General features: G+C 40.3%; 1 protein-coding gene across 4 annotated transcripts in view; it reads right to left on the minus strand.

Annotated features, from left to right (window-relative positions):
- Nucleotides 1–3,176: 3,176 nt before the first annotated feature.
- Nucleotides 3,177–22,123, minus strand: part of prkcaa (protein kinase C, alpha, a) — a 116,939-nt gene continuing 97,992 nt past the window's right edge. For 3 of the 4 annotated variants that reach the window (XM_029511953.1, XM_029511962.1, XM_029511973.1), the window contains 4 exons: nt 21,799–21,879; nt 20,169–20,276; nt 15,230–15,370; nt 3,177–7,297 (listed from right to left, as the gene is read on the minus strand). In XM_029511953.1, coding sequence (XP_029367813.1) covers nt 7,133–7,297; nt 15,230–15,370; nt 20,169–20,276; nt 21,799–21,879 — 495 coding nt within the window. In that variant the 3' untranslated portion in view covers nt 3,177–7,132. Of the gene's footprint in view, nt 7,298–7,519; nt 7,527–11,947; nt 11,962–15,229; nt 15,371–20,168; nt 20,277–21,798; nt 21,880–22,123 lie in introns of all 4 variants that reach the window. The other variant, XM_029511981.1, reaches the window with a different exon arrangement.

A 22,123-nucleotide genomic window follows, 5' to 3' on the forward strand; every position in this document is an offset into this window, starting at 1 on the left:
TGCACGCTCATGCATCACATTATTAAACCTCACTACCCTCTACTTGTTTCTTTGAACTATGATTTTGGATGCTGGCCCCCCTCCAGCTTGGATAATGGTAATATTAGTAATGGGCCCTCGTTTCAGAAAACATCAATAAGATGGATGAAAGCCATCCACTGTGAAGTCTGGAGGTATGCATAGTGGCTGGAGCTTTGCAACTAATAAGGTAAATGAAGGTCCAAAATGAGAGGAGGGCAAGGTCAGAAGAAATGCAAAATCCTCAGGGCTCGGAATATGTACAGGCTCCAGCAGCAAGAAATACTCTTCTGACCCATCTTTCTTTCTTCTCCTCACTCTGAATTCTAACACGTTAAGTTTTCTTTTCAGAGCCTTTTTTCTGGTTTTATTAGTTCAGACAGCTTGAAGAGTGACAGGAAATGGGGGAGAGAGCGCAGCAAAGGACACCAGCTGGACCTTTTAGCTTCTTGTTTATGGAGCGTTTGCTCTATCCACCACTCCACCGGCACCTCCATATAATATGCTCATTTTTAGCCCTGTACTGCCCAGCTTATACCACCATGGAAAAGCAGAAAGAAGGCGTATCCGGTGTGAAACCTTTTTTTTTTCCTAACCAAAACACTGTTTGCTTGAGTTGAAACACCTTTTCACCCCCATGTTGTCAAAAGCTTTTGGTAAAGTTAGCAACTGCATTGAGCTGCCAAAAGAACGGTGTTATCTCTAAATGGGCTTCACTGGAATCCTCTTCTTGCCCAAAATGATACCCTCAGGTCAGGTGTGCCCCCTTTCTAATTTAAGTGAAGTCTAGGAGGGATCTAGGACTGTCAGTCAGGTCTTAGATAAGCAAGGTGCGATAGTCCTCACTCCAAGTCTAATCCGAGGACTTCTGACAGCAGTGAGTGCTGCACTATTTTCTTCTGTCACCAACACCTCACTGCCCACACCAACACTCGAGCCCAGCCATCCAACGAATGAAAGAGCCTGAAACACACACACACACACAAGTGAACTGGATGGAACTGGAGTGGTTAAAAACCAATATGAACATAACTCCTGCAAGTGTGCCATACACGCATGAAAACGCTGGATAGTTGCAGTGGTGCTCCTAAATATTCATGTCATTCATACTGTAGCTGTCTGTCTCCCAGTGACCTTTCAACAAAGCATGAGTCGCTGTTTAAATCTGGAAGGATTTTTATGTGCATGAACAGTAGAGATCCTTCAACATTTCAGGGAAAACCTGACAGTGATGTAACAGAACAACAACTTTCAGAATGCATCTTCATGCACATCAGCGTCATAGGACAGCTTCGATGTATGTTCGTAATATATTATAATGTGCTTTCAAGTTTAAATGGCAAAAAACAACAAAACGCTGGGGCTCTTTTTTCTTCTTTTATTAGCATTATCATACATTAGGTACAAATGACACAATCAGGTACAAGGTAATTAGCTCAGACTCATTTGAGAGGTTTCAGGCTGATGGGAACGAAACAAACATACACCAGTTTTAAAATACAATATATTCTTTCTTTTACAGTCTATATGGATGTCTACTGTGAGTCATTTATGTACAACGACAGGGATGCTGAGATTACCAATTAAAAGAGAGGAGTGACCGTGTTAATGTGAGGGTGACAAGATAAGGCATTCTAACACACCACTGAACCTGTGCTCTGTATGACCACAGCGATGGCAGTCTACTTCAACTCTCTCATTTCATAGCGAACAAGACACAGCGGAGAGTGCCTTACTACAAGGAGGAAAGACTCTAAGCAAGATTCACATAAAGCAAACAGGTAGCTAAACACGGTATTCAAAGAGATGCTGAATGAGGAACAAAACCATGCCGGGCATCTCTCTCGGAACCTTCTAGATCAGAAAGTGATATTCATTATTTTCGGGCTATCTCAAGCAAGACCATGCAACTTTTGCTGAGCAGCGACAACATTTGCCACAAGTGGTAAACTCAGGACATCTGTGCCTGGAATTCTGTTGGGCCCCAAAGCCTGAGCAGTTAACAGCACTGAGAACAACATGCTTCGATGCTAACAGTTTGTGTACATAAAACAAAGGTTATCACATGCTCAGACAAAAAAACACAAAAAAAAGAAATCACCTCAGGACAGACCAGTAATCATGCTCTCCACTCATGACAAGTCAGCATCCATCGTATCTGAAGGAACGAAATCATCTGAGGCAATAGCAGCAGTCTGCTCAAATGCGGATACTAGAGTGTCATTGCTCTTCCGTGATGCTGGAAATGTCAAGTTAACTTCCTCTTATACACAGCTGAAGACACACGGAAAGTGCCACTCGCTTCATGCGGGAGTCAGTATCTGCTAAAAAAAAAGTCACGTAGCTCAAGATTGATTCTCGATATTTCAAATCCCACCAAACCCAGTATGAAGCTGTTTCTTTCTTCTTCTTTTTAAGGTGAAATTGTTGTGTTATGCTGCTTTTACATACTAACAAAAATGTGAGGACCTCAAATAGAGGGTAAACAAGGTAAAACCGTAAATACATGCGGCTCATTGCTTTTCCAGAGTATTAGGGACAATCAGTAAAGCGGAGCAAAGAGTGGAATTAATGCTGACTGCGACAATTACAAGAAAAATGTACTGCCTTCCAGACCTGATGGGATTTAAAGGGTGAAAAAAAATTGAGGATTCTGTCAACAACATGACAAACTGATTTGGCCCACTGAGACGACACTGAGGACGAAGGAACAGGCAGAATGAAGCAGGCTGTACAACAGACAACATCGGAGGTCTGGTTCAATATGAAGAGGCACAGGGGTTATCTTTCAATTCACGCAATGGGTCGTAATCAGTCACTACACTCTCACATGCTCACTGTTCCTGCACTCCCTCGACATCGTCATTCAATATTTTCAATACATTTATTAGCTCGCCACATCCTTCAGTGAATTAATAGGCACAGGGAGGTGAAGGTAAAAGCTAGCAGACAAGGACAAGGTTTTCAGGTTTTTGATTCAGGTGACGGACAATTTACATGAACAAAGCGTGTAGATCATTCTTTTTAAAGATCTTTTATTTACATATGCGAGAATTTAGTGCTAAGACAATAACAGAGTAGGAGGAGGTAAAAGTAAATTACCAAAGCTAGTTTGATATTGGATTAAAAAGGTATAGTTATGAATAGAAGTATCTCTGTTTAAGTTGGGAAAGGCACAAAAGCGGAAAGTATCAGACTTTTTTTTTTTTTTTTTCCATGCCCACACTGACTGTGACTTGATATTCTCAAAACTTTTCTATAAAGAAAGAGGACTGGGATGCCATTGTCAGAGATTTCATAAAAGCATGGACCTCGACTACCAAGTTAGCACATACAAAGGTGCGAATTCAGACACAGGTAAGACTGTCGCTGAGTAAATTCTTGAGTATGTACAAGGAATATTTTCTCTGATTTCAGAGGAATTCACGATGGGTGTTACATTAAATGATCCATATGTTGAAATGTTTTCCTGTCCAAGGCGGACAGGCAGGAAGATACAGTACCGTGTAGTACTATCAAACCAGCTGGCATTGTAACATGTACTGACAAACTATGCACCGGTATACTCATGGTAGCATGCTCGTATGCTTGAAGGGTATTATGGGATGTGGCTAAAGGAGTGATTGGCAGGTGTGGCTTTAGGCAGGTGTCAGCCATTACGGGGAGAAGCTGCCACAGAGAGTCATCTATGTGACTACAGCTAGTGCAACGCTGCTATTGTCGGGTTCTGAGATTCTCCAGGTTTGGCACATGCAAAAGGTTATATATGATAGGAAACACAGCAGGACACCACAAGTTTTAGAAAAAACATGGAGAAAAAAATTGTACAAACGTTACAATAGATTCTGTCTGTATCAGTCAGATATGAAACTCCTAATGTGATATATCCTTTGAAGCATTCCTGAATTTCTTGAGAAAAGCTATAGAAATAATACTGACAACATTGACAAGAGGGAAAAAAAACAAAAACAAAAACAAAAAGCAAATAACAACAACACAAAATTAAGAATATAACATAAACCCCATTCACGAGACACTACAGGGGGCGTGGTCCCACTGGCTTAGCAACACGCAGTACTTCTAAGTCACAACTCACTATTGATATGGATTAATAGTTTTGTCACCAATTCAACCAGGAGGATAAAGCTTCTAGAGAAGAGAGCACTGCTCTAGAGCCAGTGACCAGGTTCAGGAAAAAAGTATCAGTTTCTATTTAAAGTCACAATCTGTAATAAATCCTCAGCCCCTGTGATCTGTTTTTGTGTTTTTTGTTGTTGTTGTTGGGGGGGGTGTTTTCACTCTCCACATAGCTCATCCACCTGCCTGAGCATTATGACCTCCAGTGTTTTATTACAGCTGTTTCATTCAGACTCAGTCACAATCTTAAAGGGATTAGTTAGCCTCGTGGACGGTGGTGTGACCAGCTTTGATTCTGATTTGGTAAGACAATATTTAAATCTACTTGTACAGCACATTTTTGTGGATGTTTTGATGCTGTCATTATTGGAATACATTGTAATCATTATTCTTCAGGCTAGATGAAACAACTTCAATGGGCAGTGACTCTTCAAGTCTAAAGATAGATTTTGAGTTGAGCTTCATTTCAGGATTTCAACTCTTTGGGGTTTCATATATCGTAACATGCAGGATCTAGCGGATCACGTGCATGAGTGATGTCTACTGACAGCATGCAGATACAGGAGGACATTCAACAGCCTGACATGCATCCAATCAACAGACAATTTGCTGTAAAAACCACTGAGATCCATTTTCCAACGCAAGTAAAACAGATATTTTTATAACTTGCAAAATCTGGACTCAAGTTAAGACATCCAGTTGTTACAAGATTGATCTCTACTGGGTTATGCTCCTAGTTGTTTCTTTTTCTTTTTTCTAAAGACATACAAATATTGTTTTATGTAATTAATGTAATAAAAGCACATTCAGGTGTTTGTATAAAATTGCTAAACTCTTTTTAAATAACCAATGATTATTTACAAAGAAGTTATACACTGGTATTAGATACGTTAAAATATTCATCTGATCTAATGGAAAAATACGTATGAGCTCACAGAAAGAAAAAAATCCAACTCTACTTGACAGTGAAGAAGCAAAAATGAAGGTACAGAAATGTTATATATACCTATAAATGATTATGTTGACATATTCCTGATGAGGGAAGAGTTTGCTCTCAGGACCACAGAACAATGCTTTTGATTTTCAACTTGTAAATACAAGAAATGCAACAAATATGTTTTGTCTACGCTTGAGGGCATGATACTTTCTATACAATGTTTAACTATACGCAGTAAAACATTGCTTGGGTAATACACAAAGTTGATGTTATATTCTTAATAAAAATAAACAAACAGACTGCTGTTGATTGTGTGTGTGTCCACAAAATTATTGACAAAGTAAATGTATGCAGCTCAGTGAGGGCTAGGAGATAGATGGTCACTGTTTTCAAAACCAAATAAAAAAGTGAACTAAGCTGAAAACAACTCCGAAACTTTCACCTATGTGTCCCACACGGGCTTCTTTGCAGGCTGCTGATTATTATTACTATTGAAAATGTATCAAAGGTGAGTGCAGTTAACAGTTAGTTTGTATTAAAATATAATTTTACATCATCACCATGAAACCAAGGGGAAGCAAAGAGTAAACATCATAGAGGAACATCATACGAATCACAAGGTACAGTTCCAACTCCTTCACCACCTGTCCTTTGGCTAGTGTGTCTACACAGCGTTTTATATATATATATATATATATATATATATATATATATATATTAGGGCCATCAAACGACTACAATTTTTTAGCAGATTAATCTCATGGCCGCTATGCATTAATTATCATTATTAATTGTGTTTCATTTTTGAGGGGGCAAAAAAACTCATGACAGAAGGCAATATATAAAAACTTAACATATTCATTTAAACTAAAGAGCAGATGTGGTGTTCAGATTGCAAAATATAAATGAAAAAAACTAAAAAACTAAAAACAAAACAAAACAAACCCCCATACCAAATCACTCTTTTCCTTTTTTTTTTTTTGTAAACAAAGAAGTATCCCTCTTATTCATCTTTTAGCCAGCTGCTGAGACAGGCTCACTTGTTTACTTGTTTATCGGAGAGGAGAGCTGACTGCTTCTTATGCGCGATGTTACCTGGAGTGGTGAGATATTTGCAAGAGAGCAATATCAGTTTTTCCATCAGCTCTGAATGAGCTGACCACTAGTGATCGCCCACCACTAATGACTACCTCGGTGCACTGCTGGCCGCCATCTTGGACTCCAAGTTACGGCACCTCTGCTATGACAAACTTCATTAGTGCACTACTCAATATGGCTTTTTTTCTAGGGATTTAACTGTGTTTTTTTTTACAAATTTTATACAAATTAATTATGCAAATGAATTCATTTGGATTAACGCATTAATTTTGACAGCCCTAATATATATATATAGATATATATATATGTATATATATGTATATACATATATATACATATATATATCTATATATATGTATATATATAGATATATATATATACACACACACACACACACACACACACACATATTTAGTTTTTTGGTTAGCACATACAGTAATATCTATAATGCTTATCCACTGAGATTTGCAAACAAGTACTTTGTGCACAGGCATTCTGCTTGGAGAAATCCGTCCTTATACATGAATTCATGAATAAACATGAAAACATGAATCCTTCAATATTATCTTGGCTATACAGGCAAACATTCATTTATTTCTGTAAGTGACTCATATACTCGCATACATAAATAAAGCCTGACACCCCTCTGTCTCATTGCCTCCAGTTATGGTAAACCTTCAATATAAATTGCAGGGTTAAGGAAAGACATTCTTGTCTACAGTGCATGCTCATCATTAAACTCAAGGAAATTTGAAACAGGCTTATTTGTACTGGAAAAGATATTGTATAGAAGACATATGGATGTACTGAATTCCTGCTTATGGATAAGACCAATACATAAAGTGGGCCTTTCATCAAGTTGTGGTCAAATGTTAGATGGGTGGTACGTTTAAAAGGGCAGCAGTGAGCAGGGTGCTTCTTCACTGAGGTTTCTCATCCCGCTCATACACTGTTGCTCAGAGACGGGTGTTGGAACTGTGGGTTGACGAAAGAGAACCCTGCGAACTCGGCCTGGTCGATGTTGGCGATAACCAGCTCATCTGGTGGCGTGAGCTGGGGCTGAGTGCGGGTGAAGAACTTGTCAAAGTTCTCCGCTCCTTTGCCACACTGTGGAGGAGAAAGGAAGAGAGAGAAGAGGAAAAAGAGGTTTAGGGCACAAGACATGTTAAATAAAAAAAAACAAAACAAAAAGTTACACATGTATCAGTGCAAGCAGACCAACTAGACTAGAAAAGATCTGGAGCACTGGCAGATGTACACACACGGTAATTCGGTGAAGGCCAGTGCACAGCAAATTCTCAGAACACAGGAGCCGCCGTTGCATTCAACAGAAGTGCTTTGAACTTAGAAATCTTCACAAATGAGCCCAAAGCACAGTAAACATCATCATTGTCATTCATTATACCTAATAAAATCACACTGGGCTAAGCAAAACTTGGCTCTGAGCATAGACAGAACAAAAAGCAGCGTTTGCATGTTCCCCCACCTGAACCTAACCAACAAACCTGCTCAACTTCGGTCTGCACCTGGCCACCATAAAAATGATTACAATTTCAGACCTGGTCGCCCCCATTTTTTCCACTGATCCAACCATGAGGGAGTTCATAACATCAGCAAGCTCTTAAATACAATCACCTGAACTACAGTACACACAAGGCCCAGGACTGATTCTATGAGTGGAGATAGCATGAGGTATGCTACATTCCCCCTGAGCTAAAAGCTTTCTGTAATGCAGCTCATTTGTCTTTTAAATGAACTATGTACAAATCAACTGCCAAAGCTGATTATCTGGAATACTAAAATATATATATATATATTGTGAAAATAGCTACATTAAGAACACAAGAAAGGGCCGACTGATGTGTTCATTGGAGGAAGGCAAACTGTCAGTATTAAAGAATGTTGTCAAAAGTACTGTTTCTGTGCTGAGATGGCAATCGTATGGAAACAGGGATGGCTCGTGTCACATGGCGGATGGATTAGCATTGAAGAAAATGCTGATGTCAGGTGTGATCTCAGATTTAGATTTGCAGTGCCTATTAACTTCAACTGGGGCAAATGACAAACGTGTAAAGACTATTCATGCTATTTTAAGCACTTTATCAAGAAAGTCGCATGTCAACTTTGTCTAGTGTCTATGAACACTAGCACCAGAGGGCAGAGAAATTAGCTTTAAAAAAATAAAAAATCTCTTCACATCTTCACAAGGAAAATTACTTCACAGTGCAGAACATTATCTTAGCTATATTTGAAGGCTATCAATACCCCCCTAGGGTCGGCTTTGTGGCTGATTTGACAACAAATAAACTCTGTAAACAACAAACTTCCCACCATGCCTCGGTGCCTGCTCCGTTTCACAAGCTCAGTTTTTTCAACTTTCGGCCACGCGTTTGTAAAAAAAAATCTGTCAGTTTGCCATCTGCACTTTTCTATGTGTATCAATAGCATTAAAAATGCAATGCCCTGCCGCTCACTGCTGTGCAACACATTTTAAAGCCTGTAAAAAGATAGCACTCTGTCATTTGGATGTGAAGTTACAGATCAGTGTTGGAGGGTCTGAGAGTCGCTAACCAACAAACAGCATGATAGAGTTTTCCCTCAGCTCTTGGTTGAAGGTTCTGTTTTGCTCTGGCCTTTTCATTTAACCCAATTCAATTGTAGACTTGTCTTTAAAGGACCCTTAATCTGTGCTTCTGTCTGTGAAAAAGAGCATCCGAGAGAGAGAGAGAGAGAGAGAGACTGAGACGAGGCTGCACGCGTCATCCTCATGTATCCTCATCAGGTTGTCCACCTATACAGTAGGCTCACTTACGTGGACGCATGTGTCCGTAAATGTACACACAATCATACACTCAAACACACACATGCTCTGGGACCAAGTGCACCACTAGATAAACATTTGTGTCCCCCTAAGGATACTGTGTTCTGCAGCTGGCCGTGAGGATGACTGACTCTGTGAAACAAAACGCCATGGGCCTCTAACAGGACTGGAAAGAAGAAAGGACGACAGGAAACATGCCACTTGGCTATGTTGTAATGGAAAGAAACATTGGTGCATTAGATTCAAAGGGTCGTTTTACCAGGCACTGAACATCCGTCACGCACGACATGAAGATGAAAATTTACAGCCTACTGTAGCTGTACAAATGATGTGTTTAAGGTCAATTTCGTTATTGAATATGGTTATCTGTTAATCAAACAAACAAACAAAACTATCTGATTAAATTAGATTATTCTGAGAGACTACATTTGTCAAGATAATGTGTCTGGTTTATTTTCAGTGCATTTGCAGTTGGAAGACGTTTGGACACAATATTATGGATTGCTTAACATTTACAACATAACTAGACAGATTTAACTCCAACTAGCATCTTCAGACCTCTCCTTGCTTTAGTCACAACTGTAAACCCGGACCACCTTCAAACCCAGCAGATTAAAATCTCAATCAACATATCTGTGCCTTTTCTTGAAGTACTATCAGTATCTTTGAAGCTCAGAGGTGCATTCTTTTAAATGTCTCATCACATTGAATTCCTTCACGGCAGCCATGGTCTCGGTCCCATTTATAATTGAGGTGAAAACATTCAACGTCTCATTTGACACATATTGTGGACCCGTGTTCTCACTCGGATTCACTGGAGAGTCACACTAACAACAAGAACAATTTTAGCAATTTTTTGGAACACTGCAGAGTCTTGGCACTCTATTTTCAAATAACTTCAGCTCAGTTTTACATTTTTGGAACGGCCAGTGGCGAGGCTTTTAGTAAGTGTTGACCATCTGGCCTTATTCACGGCAGACCTACTGTACATTACATTCAAAGACAGGACATCCTTGTGTGTATGTTCGGTGGCATGTCATTGCATGTGTGCCAGTGAGCACTGCGTCTGTCTGTCTGTGAGCAAACACTCTGTGGTATCAAGGCACAGCCATTTTGGTTTTCACTTGTTTTTGTCATTATTATTTTCGGTGAAGCTGTCAGATGTCCAATTATATAACGGAAATGAAAATGATAGAATATCAAACACTGGGACACCAATGTTTCTGTGTGTATTATGTCTTCCCATGAGGGTGGTCAGTGACAGATGACGTTCGCTCCAAGCCATGGCCACCCTGTCTTTCTCTCTTCCCACACAGCAAATACCTGATGGGTAACTGCCAGGATACTGTCTCCTTGTCTTCTTCTATCCATCAGCAACGCAACAATTTTCCATTCTGACTTCTACTGACAGTCGCCACACCTAAAATGTCTGTTTTTAGATGAAAAAAACAGACTCATCGTGACACCAGGCCTCTGCTCTCAAGTGATACTGATGCTCCTACCGCTGAGTGCGAGTATGTGGGGCAGGGGTTTCAGCTGATTAGCCTTTTAGGTCTGTGGTGGCAGTTTTGATGTCGTCATCTCTACTCGGTGCATTTTTTCTTTGTGAAAGAGCATTCCGCTACAACTAAAGGAGCAAGAATAGTCTAGAAACAGCTTCATCCAAGCCATAAAATGAACTTGACAAGAACAAAAGGAAGAAATTGCGCTATGGTTTCATTAAGAGCTGCTCCCTTGTCTTTCAAATGGCTTTTCGGGATGCAATTCCTGCCCTGTAAAGCACAGAGCCGGTCTTACAGTGTGATTCAGCCAACCCTTGTGTGGTGAGACTAAAGCCATTATGCTGTGGATACATCCTCCCATACATGGTAACATAGTGTGCTGCACGGGTTCTTGACCTACTTTCTCCCATCTTTAATCTATCTCTCTCTCCGCATGCATACAGACGTGCACGCCTCTGCACTCAAGCATATTAAAAGAACACTCAGCTACTTAGGATGATAAATGAGTGCCTGCCTCCATTTAGAGTTATGCTAAGATGCTTGCTTGCTCTCTCTCTCTCTCTCTCTCTCTCTCTCTCTCTCTCTCTCTCTCTCGCTCCCTCTCCCAGAAGCCACTGGCATACGAAGCTCTCAACTCCTGTTACCATCAACCTTAACATCAAGTTTTGTTTGGGTGAATTGTTGTTTGTCATTGGAACCAAACAGTTTAAAGAAGGGTCATTTGGGGGAAAAAATCTTTATGTTTGAGTTTGTTTGTTTTTGTTTTGTTTTTCTTTTTTTCAAATATTAATGTGTGGTCAGTAAAATACTGCCCTGCAGGGAAAGCCAAATTCATTTTCTCTGCCTTATTTCACGGATGCACAATGCAACTGAATCACAAGGCACAGTTGAACCCATTGGTTATTGGTGCAGAAAGCCAAAAAAAATAAAATATAATAATAATCAGGACCTCATTTGAACATCAGGGTTTGGTTTATGCAACAGGAAGGCAATTTGGACCAATTTTACAACAGTTATCAGCTTCTCACACGAAGTACAATAAGTAATAATAGTTATCATTATTTATTTGGCATTTTTAGGTAACAAACTAAACTGATTTTATGGAACATGATGCAGAATTCTAGGTCTCTTGGCCCAAAATTAGGAAATAAAGACAAACAAACAAATGAAAAAAAAAAAACAAAACAAAACTGAAAATGTTCTGTTTTGTGTCCCATAAACTAAACGACGAAAGGCGGATATGCTCAGTCAAGCTGCACCAGACTGCGCCTCTTATTTTGTTATAGCTACAGTTAATCACAACAACTATCCATATAAACATCATTTTCTGTCTGTGTGCGCACATGTACGAGTGCCCATGCATCCCATCTGGCATGCTCATCCGTTCCTTGGACACTCTTCTAGGACTTCTGTCCAGTGACTAAGTCCTCCCACTCTTTCTTGCCCCTCTTCTTCCCTCCCTTCATTCACTATCAGTCAGCAGCTTCCTATGTGACCTAGATTTTTTCATGCCGCCCCGATCCAGTCAGCCATAATGACTGTGAGCCATCTACAAGTGGGTGTAAAACGTGTGTGCATTAACTGTGTTGTCCTCCGGACAAATTAACCTGATTTCATGGCAACACAGCTTGCTGGACATGGCTGACATTTAGCTATTCGCTTCTTGCCTTAGCTGCAGTACACGGCTACACGGTGACACCAATCCAACAGTGTAAATATGGATCAACAGTAACCAAGCCTGCCCTGGCACTCATTCTACCACACAGTCTGCGCCCTTTGTGCTGTCTGAAGCTCCGGTCCAATAGATACACATGGTCTGAATCTCTCTGCTGTGTGCACCTGGTGTATTGATTGCAATTCCAAAGCTGTCACAGGCGGATGAAGTGAGATTGAGCAGGGTTAGATGCACAAGGAGAAAGAAAAGAGGAGGGTGGATTAGAGAGTCTGAGTTAGACCTGTGAGGGGTGAAGGGAGAGGGCGTATATAATGAGCCATTTGGTTGGAATGGACTCTGGGACAGCACTGTATTACATGGCATTATTAGATTCACATGATGGATCATTCAAGAGTAGGTTACGGCGCTTAAAGGAATCATTCAGTAATGTTTTGTTACGTTCTCTCCACCTCTCTCATCTGTCACCCTTATCTGCATCTAGAACTTGACCCATACAAACATGCGCTTTGAAAAGGACATGCACATTTTTGCAAGCATCCCCCTCTCCGAAAGTACAGCGCGGACAAATAGACAACAACACAGGCTTTCCTTTCTCCTACTCATATCGATTACCCCCCACACACACCGACAAACGTTCACTCTTATGCAGCAAATGGACACAAGAGACGAGGAGTACATGCAAGGAAATCTTCCTCCCCTGCTTTTCTCAATCTCTGTTAACCTTCACGTTCTTTAACGTTGCTGCCCACATCCACACACACACACACACTTACTGACATGTATACACACAAAGCACACAGAGCATTTCCAGCACATCCACTCAGAGGGAGCCTACATGGACAAAGAGGCCAGGATTCACCTTATTGGAGGAACTGCAGCCCTTGAGGGTGAAACAGAAGAAAGCTACAATATTTAAACTGAAAATGTGAGGGACGGACACACACACACACACACACACACACACGCACGCGCACACTTCATCTATGCTGTCTACTTTTTTTTTTTTTTGTTGGTCCCCCCTTTTTTTTTTTTTTGAGAAATGAACTCTGTACCCTCTCTCTTCCACTCTATGTGAGGGGAGTGGCATACAGAGTGTGTCATCAACTTATGGGATTTCACAAGTTTTGTGCAGAAATGAGCTGTAAAAGATAGATAATAATAAATTGATGTTACATTAATTATTTATAAAGATGAGAAGCTTTAAAATTACTTGTGGTCCATTTACCACATACCACATGTAGCCTATGCACACTGCTGTATTATGACTGTATTATGTGAGCGTCACCTTGATCCTATAACGATATATAACGGCAACTTTCTCCTTCTCTGTCCATCATTCACCCAACATTCATCATCCAGCCATTTACTCTGGGCATGATACACAGGACAGCAGTCAGATCACAGCAGCCAATTGCTAGCTCATTTGAAATATATCCTTCATATGACAAGAACTAAAAACACATTAGACAACTGTTTGTCGTTCATTTAAATGGAATGGCAACAATACATCCGAGAAGTTTGCACAAGATTAGCTTGACACAACAACAACCTGATCGAGATGTCCTTTGCCTCTCAGTCAAAGTGTGCTGTGACGGACACCATCCGCCCGTCAAACTACACAAGACTAGGAGGCATAGAGAAGGATGGAGGGTTGTGACACTCTTTTTCAAATCACTGTATATACCACATTATATTCAACTTGTCACTAACACAACAGTTCAAATTTAGCAGGGGCATTTTGAGACTATAAAATGATCCTCTTATGACCAAATGCCACTGGCAGTTGTCTGTGCACAGTTTACCTACCTGAAAAATGTGGAAAAATATTAATGTACTGAAAGTATTAATGTATCAAGTTTTGCTAAATCACAAAAAGTTTTCAACTTACCTTCTGTGCAAATAGCTTTGGTTTTATGTGTTAAAGCTTTGGGATTCCTGCCATGAGAAGCTTCAGCTGGTGGCAGTTTTAAACTGTACTTTCACAGTTACATAATTGAAAACTCCAACTGTGAAAAAACATCATCATCGGTCTTTCTAATTTTTCTCAAGTAGTTAATACTTTACGTTTCAAAATTTAATTCTATCTGCACGAGCCTGGATCCATTTTGTTGTAGTTAATTGTGTTGAGGTTTAGGTGGCGAGTACTTAAAACATTACGGCCTGAAACACGCTACCTCCTGAGTTTTACCTCGAACTCCAGCTGGTCACTGAAAACTGGTGGCAACAGCATCTTCCAGCAGGGGATTGCATCCAAGATGGACTCTTGTACAGCAATTTCAAAGAAAACATCTCTGCAGTTTTGCATGAGTCATTAAAGAACCTAAGATGGCAGCAGAGGGGATTTCAAACCAACATGCCTGCTGTGTGTGTGTGTGTCTTAGTAAACCACACACCCAGGGGAGCCTCTTCCAGCCTCTAAATTACATTTAATATTGAGCTACATTAGAGGAAAAATCGGCAACTACTTCATTCCAAAAAGGGAAGATGTTGATTGTCACAAAAAAATATGACAGCAATGTTATGTTATGTGATAAAGTTTCTAAAAGAAACTTGTGAAGCTGCAGATTTTGTTCATTGGGGTGCACTAGGTATAGTCAGAGCTGTGTACAATAGGTGGTGGTGCATTTTATGTAGATATTATCCTTTGTGCCCAAAGATGTTGGTGGATTGCCAGTAGTCAGGAAGTCCCGTGTCACTGCATTTTCACAACCAATAGAAAAATATTAAAGGTTGAGTACTGCTGCGGTTTTTACATAAAGCTTGTTTCAATGGAACATTTTTGAGGATTTTTTTAAAAGCATTTTCTAAAATGCTACAAAAATTTCTATGAAAATGTCCATAAAAAAGAAACACACTCAGGGGTCATTTCTCTACTGTCCCATTCCTGCTGCTGCTGGGCTGCATGACAAGTCACCAAAATACTGGATGGGAAGCATGTAAGAGAACCATCTTAACTTTGGTCACAGTAAGTAAAGCAATTGTTATCACACCTAATTGGGCGACACAATATAAATGAAAACCCTGAGCTTGGGAAGACTTACCACTTTGGGCTTGAATGGTGGCTGTACCTCCCTGTTCTGAAGGCGTTCCCAGTCGATACGTCTGAAAAAGGCATGTTCTCTGATGTCCCGTTCTCCCTCAGGACCACAGCCCAGACGCTTGGACGGGTGCTTGGTCATCAGCTGCTCATAGTAAAAAAACAAAGCAGAGAACATGGAGTTAAATCAAGAGAATACAGATGGTATCATTGGTCTGAATCACAGTGCTGATTCAGGTGGTGTCGTGTGGTTTATATGACGCCACTTTGGGTTTTATTCCTCTCAAACCTTGGTGGTCAGTGTTAATGCTTGAGGAAAACTCTTGCTCTTTGTGTCACTTCTGTGTTCAGTCACTGATGTGTTTTGTCATGTGATTCCACCTCTTTTCTAGGTCAGTAAATGACAAGGAAACAGATGGGTCTGAAAAGGAGTGACAGCACTGTGTCCCCCACACCTCATCAGCCCTTCTCCTCCCTCCTGCTTGTTTTGCTATGGAGAACTGCTGCCACTTTACAGTCTCACCACAGACAACACAAGGACACAGTCTGTTCTTATGTAAAAAAAAACAAACAAACAAACAAACAAACAAAAAAAAAAAAAAGGAAAAAAAAGCGCAGTTTGTTTTTTAGCAAACCAAGACATAAAAATGGCCCCTGTAGGAAGCATGAGTAACAACTAAATCTGGTGAGGACATGTACTAATCCAAGTGCTTTGACACTGAGTATCAAGACTTCGACCCCTAGAATTCTACACTTAAATCTTTTGGATTACCTGCTGATTGAATTGCATAGAAAAAGAAATGATTGGTTTGGAGATTGACAGGGAGCCTTTTGGGGCCTGGTATTGACAGTCCAAGGACTAAATTCCTTATTCATGTACCCGAGTATGGAATGGAAATTTGGTTTTGTTTGACCGAGCCTGGTTTAATGCTAACATTGGGTTGGTTTCCTTACTCTGGTATTCAGTACATGCAGGCCTATACGTGCAAACACAGGCGCGCACACACACACACACACACACACACACACGACTGCTGCACATCCAGTCTTTAATGCATACCTTCCCAAGCAGCAGTCACCTTGACAGTTCTCCTAAAGTAGATGACACTTTCACATTATGTGTGTTCAGCACATAAGGAAGACTATTTAACCAATACACAGTCAAACTACCGCTGCTGACCAAAGGCTGATATACACGCTCCGTCTCAGAGTCAGCTGTTAGTCAGGTTTTGTTACAGCACTTACTTTAAATACAACATCTGTCACTTCTCTGCTAATAAATTCAGTGGTGAAAATATAAATGCATACTTGTGAAACCATTAGAAAAAGAATTAATACAATTAATAAAGTAAAATGAAATCATGACACACAATGCTCATTATTCTCTCATCTAACACAGCTACTGGTGAATGGTTTCTTTGTTCACACCGACGAAAGTGTTACTTCCCACAAACGTGAATTGACTCTGCATCGTTGATATGTATCAATAATGTGATATGAACAAAAGAAATCTTTATCTTTAAAATCTTTAAAGTGAATTCATGTTTGAAAAAATGTAAACACAGGGTCTATCTACATTACTTCAAGGGCTTCCATACGTACAGCAGGGATACATTTCAGTCAGTCTATTTGTTTTTGATTCTTGGCTTTACTGAAGAGCGGACTGGCAGCTGCATAGTTTATCGTTATCGTTTTAACTCTTCCTGAACATCTTTCCCCCCTGAACAACTGTCTAAAAGTAAGAGAAAGGTATTTTAAATTCCTTATCAGTGTTGTGTTCCAGTCTTTGGAAATAAACTTTGCTTTGTGCGCCTAATGCCATCTTTACTGATAACTTCATCTTCCCAAGGAATTAAGTTTCATCATTAGTGAAAAATTTGCCACACTGTTTTCTCACTGCAACAAATAACATAAGATGTTAAATATTTGGTGACGTGCTGAGTTTGGTTGCTGTAAGACACACAGGCACCGGGCTCGGTTCCCATCTGAAATAGCAGGGTGCATCCAGCTGGCATAGCACTCAAGACAGTTGTTGACAAGGAAGAAAAAGTCATTTGCAGTTTTCAGCCTGTTCACAGGAACAGGAATGACAGCGAGAGAGCATCGTGCTGCAGACCTACGGCTGTCACCATTAAAATTACACACCTCATCCCTTAAAATGTCAGTGGCTGACTGCTACACTGCCACCATGGCAATCAAACCCTCCCAAAAAATGTTTTGAACTCTTCAAAGACTTTTGCATTGGTGTGGTGGATCATCTGCAGAAATCAAGGAAATGTGCTGTTGACATTTGATGGAGAACATTTGCTTATTTTGTCTGCAAACTGTTAGCGCTCGAACCTCAGACTGGCTCCTCCGCATCATGAACTGTCAGCAAAAGGCTTAAAGTGTACACAGCTCTGAAGCCCCCCTGCTGTTTCTGCTGATAACACCAAATCATGAGGCTTCATGGGGTGAGGAGGGGAAGTGGGAGGGAGGGAGAGTTACACTGAATAAAAAGAAGGCAGATGGGGTCTCTAAGCCAGCAGGGACTCTGGTCAGGTACAACTTTGTGATTCAGTACACCGAGGCCTTCAAAACACACACACACCATTGCTTTCATCTTTTGATAATAATAAATGGGCCCCGTTTCTATGCGGGCAACATATTTAATTACACTCAGACAGCACATGGGGCTTTACCTACCTGGGTGTTTTTGCCCTGCTTCCTTCATTCAAGTAAATCAGCCAAGAGTGTGAACTCTTCTCTTATCTACTAAAATTAAATGTAAAATACCTTTCCTACAACAGCAGCAACAAGAACAACATTAAAATGGACAACCTATGGGTGGATTATCTTATCTTAGATAAATGTGTATCTACATCTTTGAGCTATTTAAAAAGGTACTGAACTACACATTATATATGGGCTGGCTCGGAAAAGAGGAGATCCACTGAATGATGAACTGAACTCATTTCTATGGCCTATTTTTTTCTCAGTTACTTTCACTTTTCTGTCAAAATCAGTTCACTCTGCAGCATTATCTCATCTGCTCCCTGACCTTTTCATTGCTTTATTCTCCTATAGCTTTACGTCCCTCTAACCTCTCTTTCTCACGATTTTCTTTTTTCCCCTCCTTCTCATTCACTCTCTATCGTTCTCTCCTTTGTGGATCAGCCTACCTACATTCATGCCAAACAAGGGTTGACACAGGGGCATGGGCCGAGACCAGGACACCGTATTCTCACTCTCTCACACACACACACACACACACACACAGTGTGAGTGTGTCTGGACAGTCCACGCACAGAGAATAAACCTGGTTTAGAAACTCTTTTTCTACCTGTGCCATTCCTTTGTTTGCCAAGAGACTTTTCTTTGACAGGAAACAAACCTGTAGGCCAGCTGCTACTAAAGTGGAACTCATGACACCAAAATAATTTCTAGACCAAGTCACTTTACCATGTCACTGTGAAATTCTGGCAAAATTCAGTTGCATTTACTGCACTTCAGCTGCCCTGTTATCTAAATATATATAACATATGATGTAGGGTTAAAAAACCAGGGGGGAAAGTGCAAATACCTGAGAGCATGCATAAGTCAGAGGGTCATCATTTTTGGCCTTTTTATTCTGTGAAACAGTGAATCGAGGAAGACCAGAGTTTCATTATTTTAGTGTCCTGAAAAATACAAAAGCTATTGTTCTTTATTGCTCTATTTTATCTGCTTTCCAAAAATTATGTGAACACAAAATAAGACAAACAGCCTCTATGTCCCAGTCTGCTTGACTTGCACTGACCCGCTGTTTAGTTTCCTCTGTCTCTGGAGATGCAGTAGGCACATACCCCCGGTCTCAGCATCCCAGAAGAGAGGGTCTAAATACTCCTCAGCTTTTACAGGGAAGAACTATCTGATGAAAAACAGTCTCACTGCAACACAAAGTGCTGCCCTGGTGCACACATGACATGAGACCACTTAAAAGTAAAGAACAGTTTCCACCAACGAGGCTAGTATTTGGCTATCACAATAAATGTCAATGTATTTTCCTGATACTGCTGTGGATGAAGGAAACTTCACACAACCTCCCCTCAATCCCAGAAAAAAAGAAAAAAGCAAACAAACAACAAAAAAAACCCCAAAACCCCCAAAATAAAAACAAAAACAAACTATAATGGTATAGTCATTGCTATGTGATCAGTTTTATGACATCACTGCTATAGTCATCATCTAAGCACGAATCCACAATGTAACTGTACAGCCTGTAGTATTATTTTAATCAATGACACATGCACATTTTAATTGTGAAACAGAAACAGGTCCATACTTTCAAAAGCTTCAAGGGAACTTATTGGTATAAAATTAGATGATATATTTTAGTACCTGGTTCCAGGTACTTTATACCTGGAACCACAAGGTTTGAATGATGTCTGCAAAACATTTGGACAAAACCTTTTAAGCACCAAGCTGGCGGACTGTAATTACCGTAATGATGATGGAATAGGTTCAGCATTAATGATGCAAATGGCAATGAGTAGGAAGAGGAGAAATCCAGATGAATTCCCAGGTACTAAAAACTTCACACTTCATTCATCTCATGACTTCTCGTATGCTGCGTCTAATGCGGGAAAGCTAAGAAGGGCCTGTGAAGCAGCCTGACGGTTCTTCTCCCTGAGGCTGAGCTGGCAGGGAAGCCTTGTAGCCCACTTACAAGAAGATGCATTATTTTGGGTTCAGTGAAGAGTGTAAGAGATGCTGAGCTCAAAATGCTAAATTTACAGGGTTTTCATTCTCGGTGGAAAAAAGCTCCCAGGGAGCATCTAAGACTGAAGTCACTGTTTCATATCAGACACTGCATTTTTTCAACCTGTTTCTTTGGGTGGATGCTACACACTGCATTTCCACATTTTGCTTAACTACCAAAAACCGGTCAACAAAGGAATGAATGACAAAGCTGGCCCACTCACCCCTTTGCAAATGGAGACGGCTTCTTTGGAAAGGGACTTGGGGTACGACACGGTGTGCTCCATAATGGACTGGAACAACTCATCCTCATCCTCTCCGTCGAATGGAGGCTGAGGGAGGAAGGATACAACACTGAGAGCGTTTCATCTAACCATGGTAAAGTGAGAAGCGTCACCATAAAACATCAGGCCACTACATAATATATAAAGATGAAGAGGGTGAAAATATGAACACAAACTGAGGAGTGAAGACAAACAAAACCTACAAAGAACAGAAAAAGAAGCCAAAACAGAGAGCAACAGTGGAGATCATTCTGGAGGACAAATTTCACAGAAAAACCTTGTAGAGCAAATGGGGCGATGACCCAGCTTTTTCCCCTGCTCACTGGGTGGTTATCATCAGTAACCATAATGTGGGTGTTTTGACAGTCCATAAAATGAATTATATGTCATTTCCGCTCCGCTGGTCCCTTCAGCTAGAGATCGCCTGTCTGCATCATGTCCCTTTTACCTGATTTCACACACCGTGGTAGAGGAAGGAACATTTTACTAATGTTTTAGCAGCTGAACACCAACACACATAATAAAAGAAAAGGAAAAAAAAAAAAAAAACACTCCTTGTGTTTCAAGGAGTGGGCCTTTGCAGGGAGTTGCACTTTGCTTTAGTTCTTTAGAAACTGTCACTTCAAAAATGTCGTAAATGTGTTCATAAGGCACTTAGCACAAGTCTTTGAAAGTTGTTTTACCAAAAACAAATGAGAACTCTTTGTTCTCTTTGCTCTTTGTGAACTCTTGCTTATGTTTTTAAGTAGCTATTGGTAGTCTCAACAACTTCCACTAAAATTTGGCATTAGCTCAGTGTTTAACATGGTGAGTAAGCAATAAGAAACTCACCACATTTAGGCTAATGCTATGACCTGTAAATAAACCATACAATACGTTAATACAAACAGCAAAAAGACCATGGAGGACATCCTCTTCAGGAAGAAAATATTGATATAGACTAGCTGCATGTCCCTCTCCTCAGCTGGTACATTTGATTCCAAAAGAAGCACTGCTTTACCAGCCGACACATTGCTGGTATGTTCGCTTGAATACCTAAGAAGGCTATCCAGAACACTGACTCGTGTCCACACATGAGAAAAGAAACTGTGAAAAACTAGGCCTCCAAGTACTGAGGCAAAAAAAAGAACTGCTCCGCACAAAGAGAGTGGCGTATGCCAAAAACTGGACCGGAGTCTTCAATAATGCTGCATTAACCATGATGCCTAAAATATCTCTTACTCTTTGCTTGGGGAACAATTTAACCACGTATCAACCGTTTACAAACCCATACAAATGTTACACATTTCACTTAAAGCTGAAAACACACACAGTGACGACGCTATAACAGGGTGAAAAGTTTCACTAACTGTCCTGTGAAAGGGGAGCAATGGGATTGTGTGTATATGTATATGCATGTGAATGTTTATTGTTAGAGCCGGTGGGAATGGAGCATGTGTGGGAGTAACGTGGGTGAGAGCAATCTGCAAGCAACCACGTGTTTGTTTAAAGCTGTCACATAGTTTGTAGCAAGTAATTACATAAGAAGTGCCATTGTGTGAATGTGTGTGTCTGTGAGGACACCACTCACCTGTCCTGCAAGCATCTCATAGAGCAGCACGCCGTATGCCCACCAGTCTACGGAGCATCCATATGGCTGGTATGCAATAATCTATGTGGGAAGCAAGAAGACAAGTTCATAAGTTCAGCCTCAAACAACTAAAACAAACAAGTATGCATCACACAGTCTGAAAACAAATTTACTTAACTCTGTTCAGCTCGGACAAATTTAGGGTTAAGGTTATGCTTTTTTTTTTAAATTTTAATCTCTCTGTTGTTACAGAGATTGTTACATTAAAATATTATTCACCCAACACCCAAGTTTTTGAGATCAGATTAATATAATATAAAACATA

This window comes from Echeneis naucrates, chromosome 1 (genome assembly GCF_900963305.1).
Source record: "Echeneis naucrates chromosome 1, fEcheNa1.1, whole genome shotgun sequence".
NCBI classification, from domain to species: domain Eukaryota; kingdom Metazoa; phylum Chordata; class Actinopteri; order Carangiformes; family Echeneidae; genus Echeneis; species Echeneis naucrates.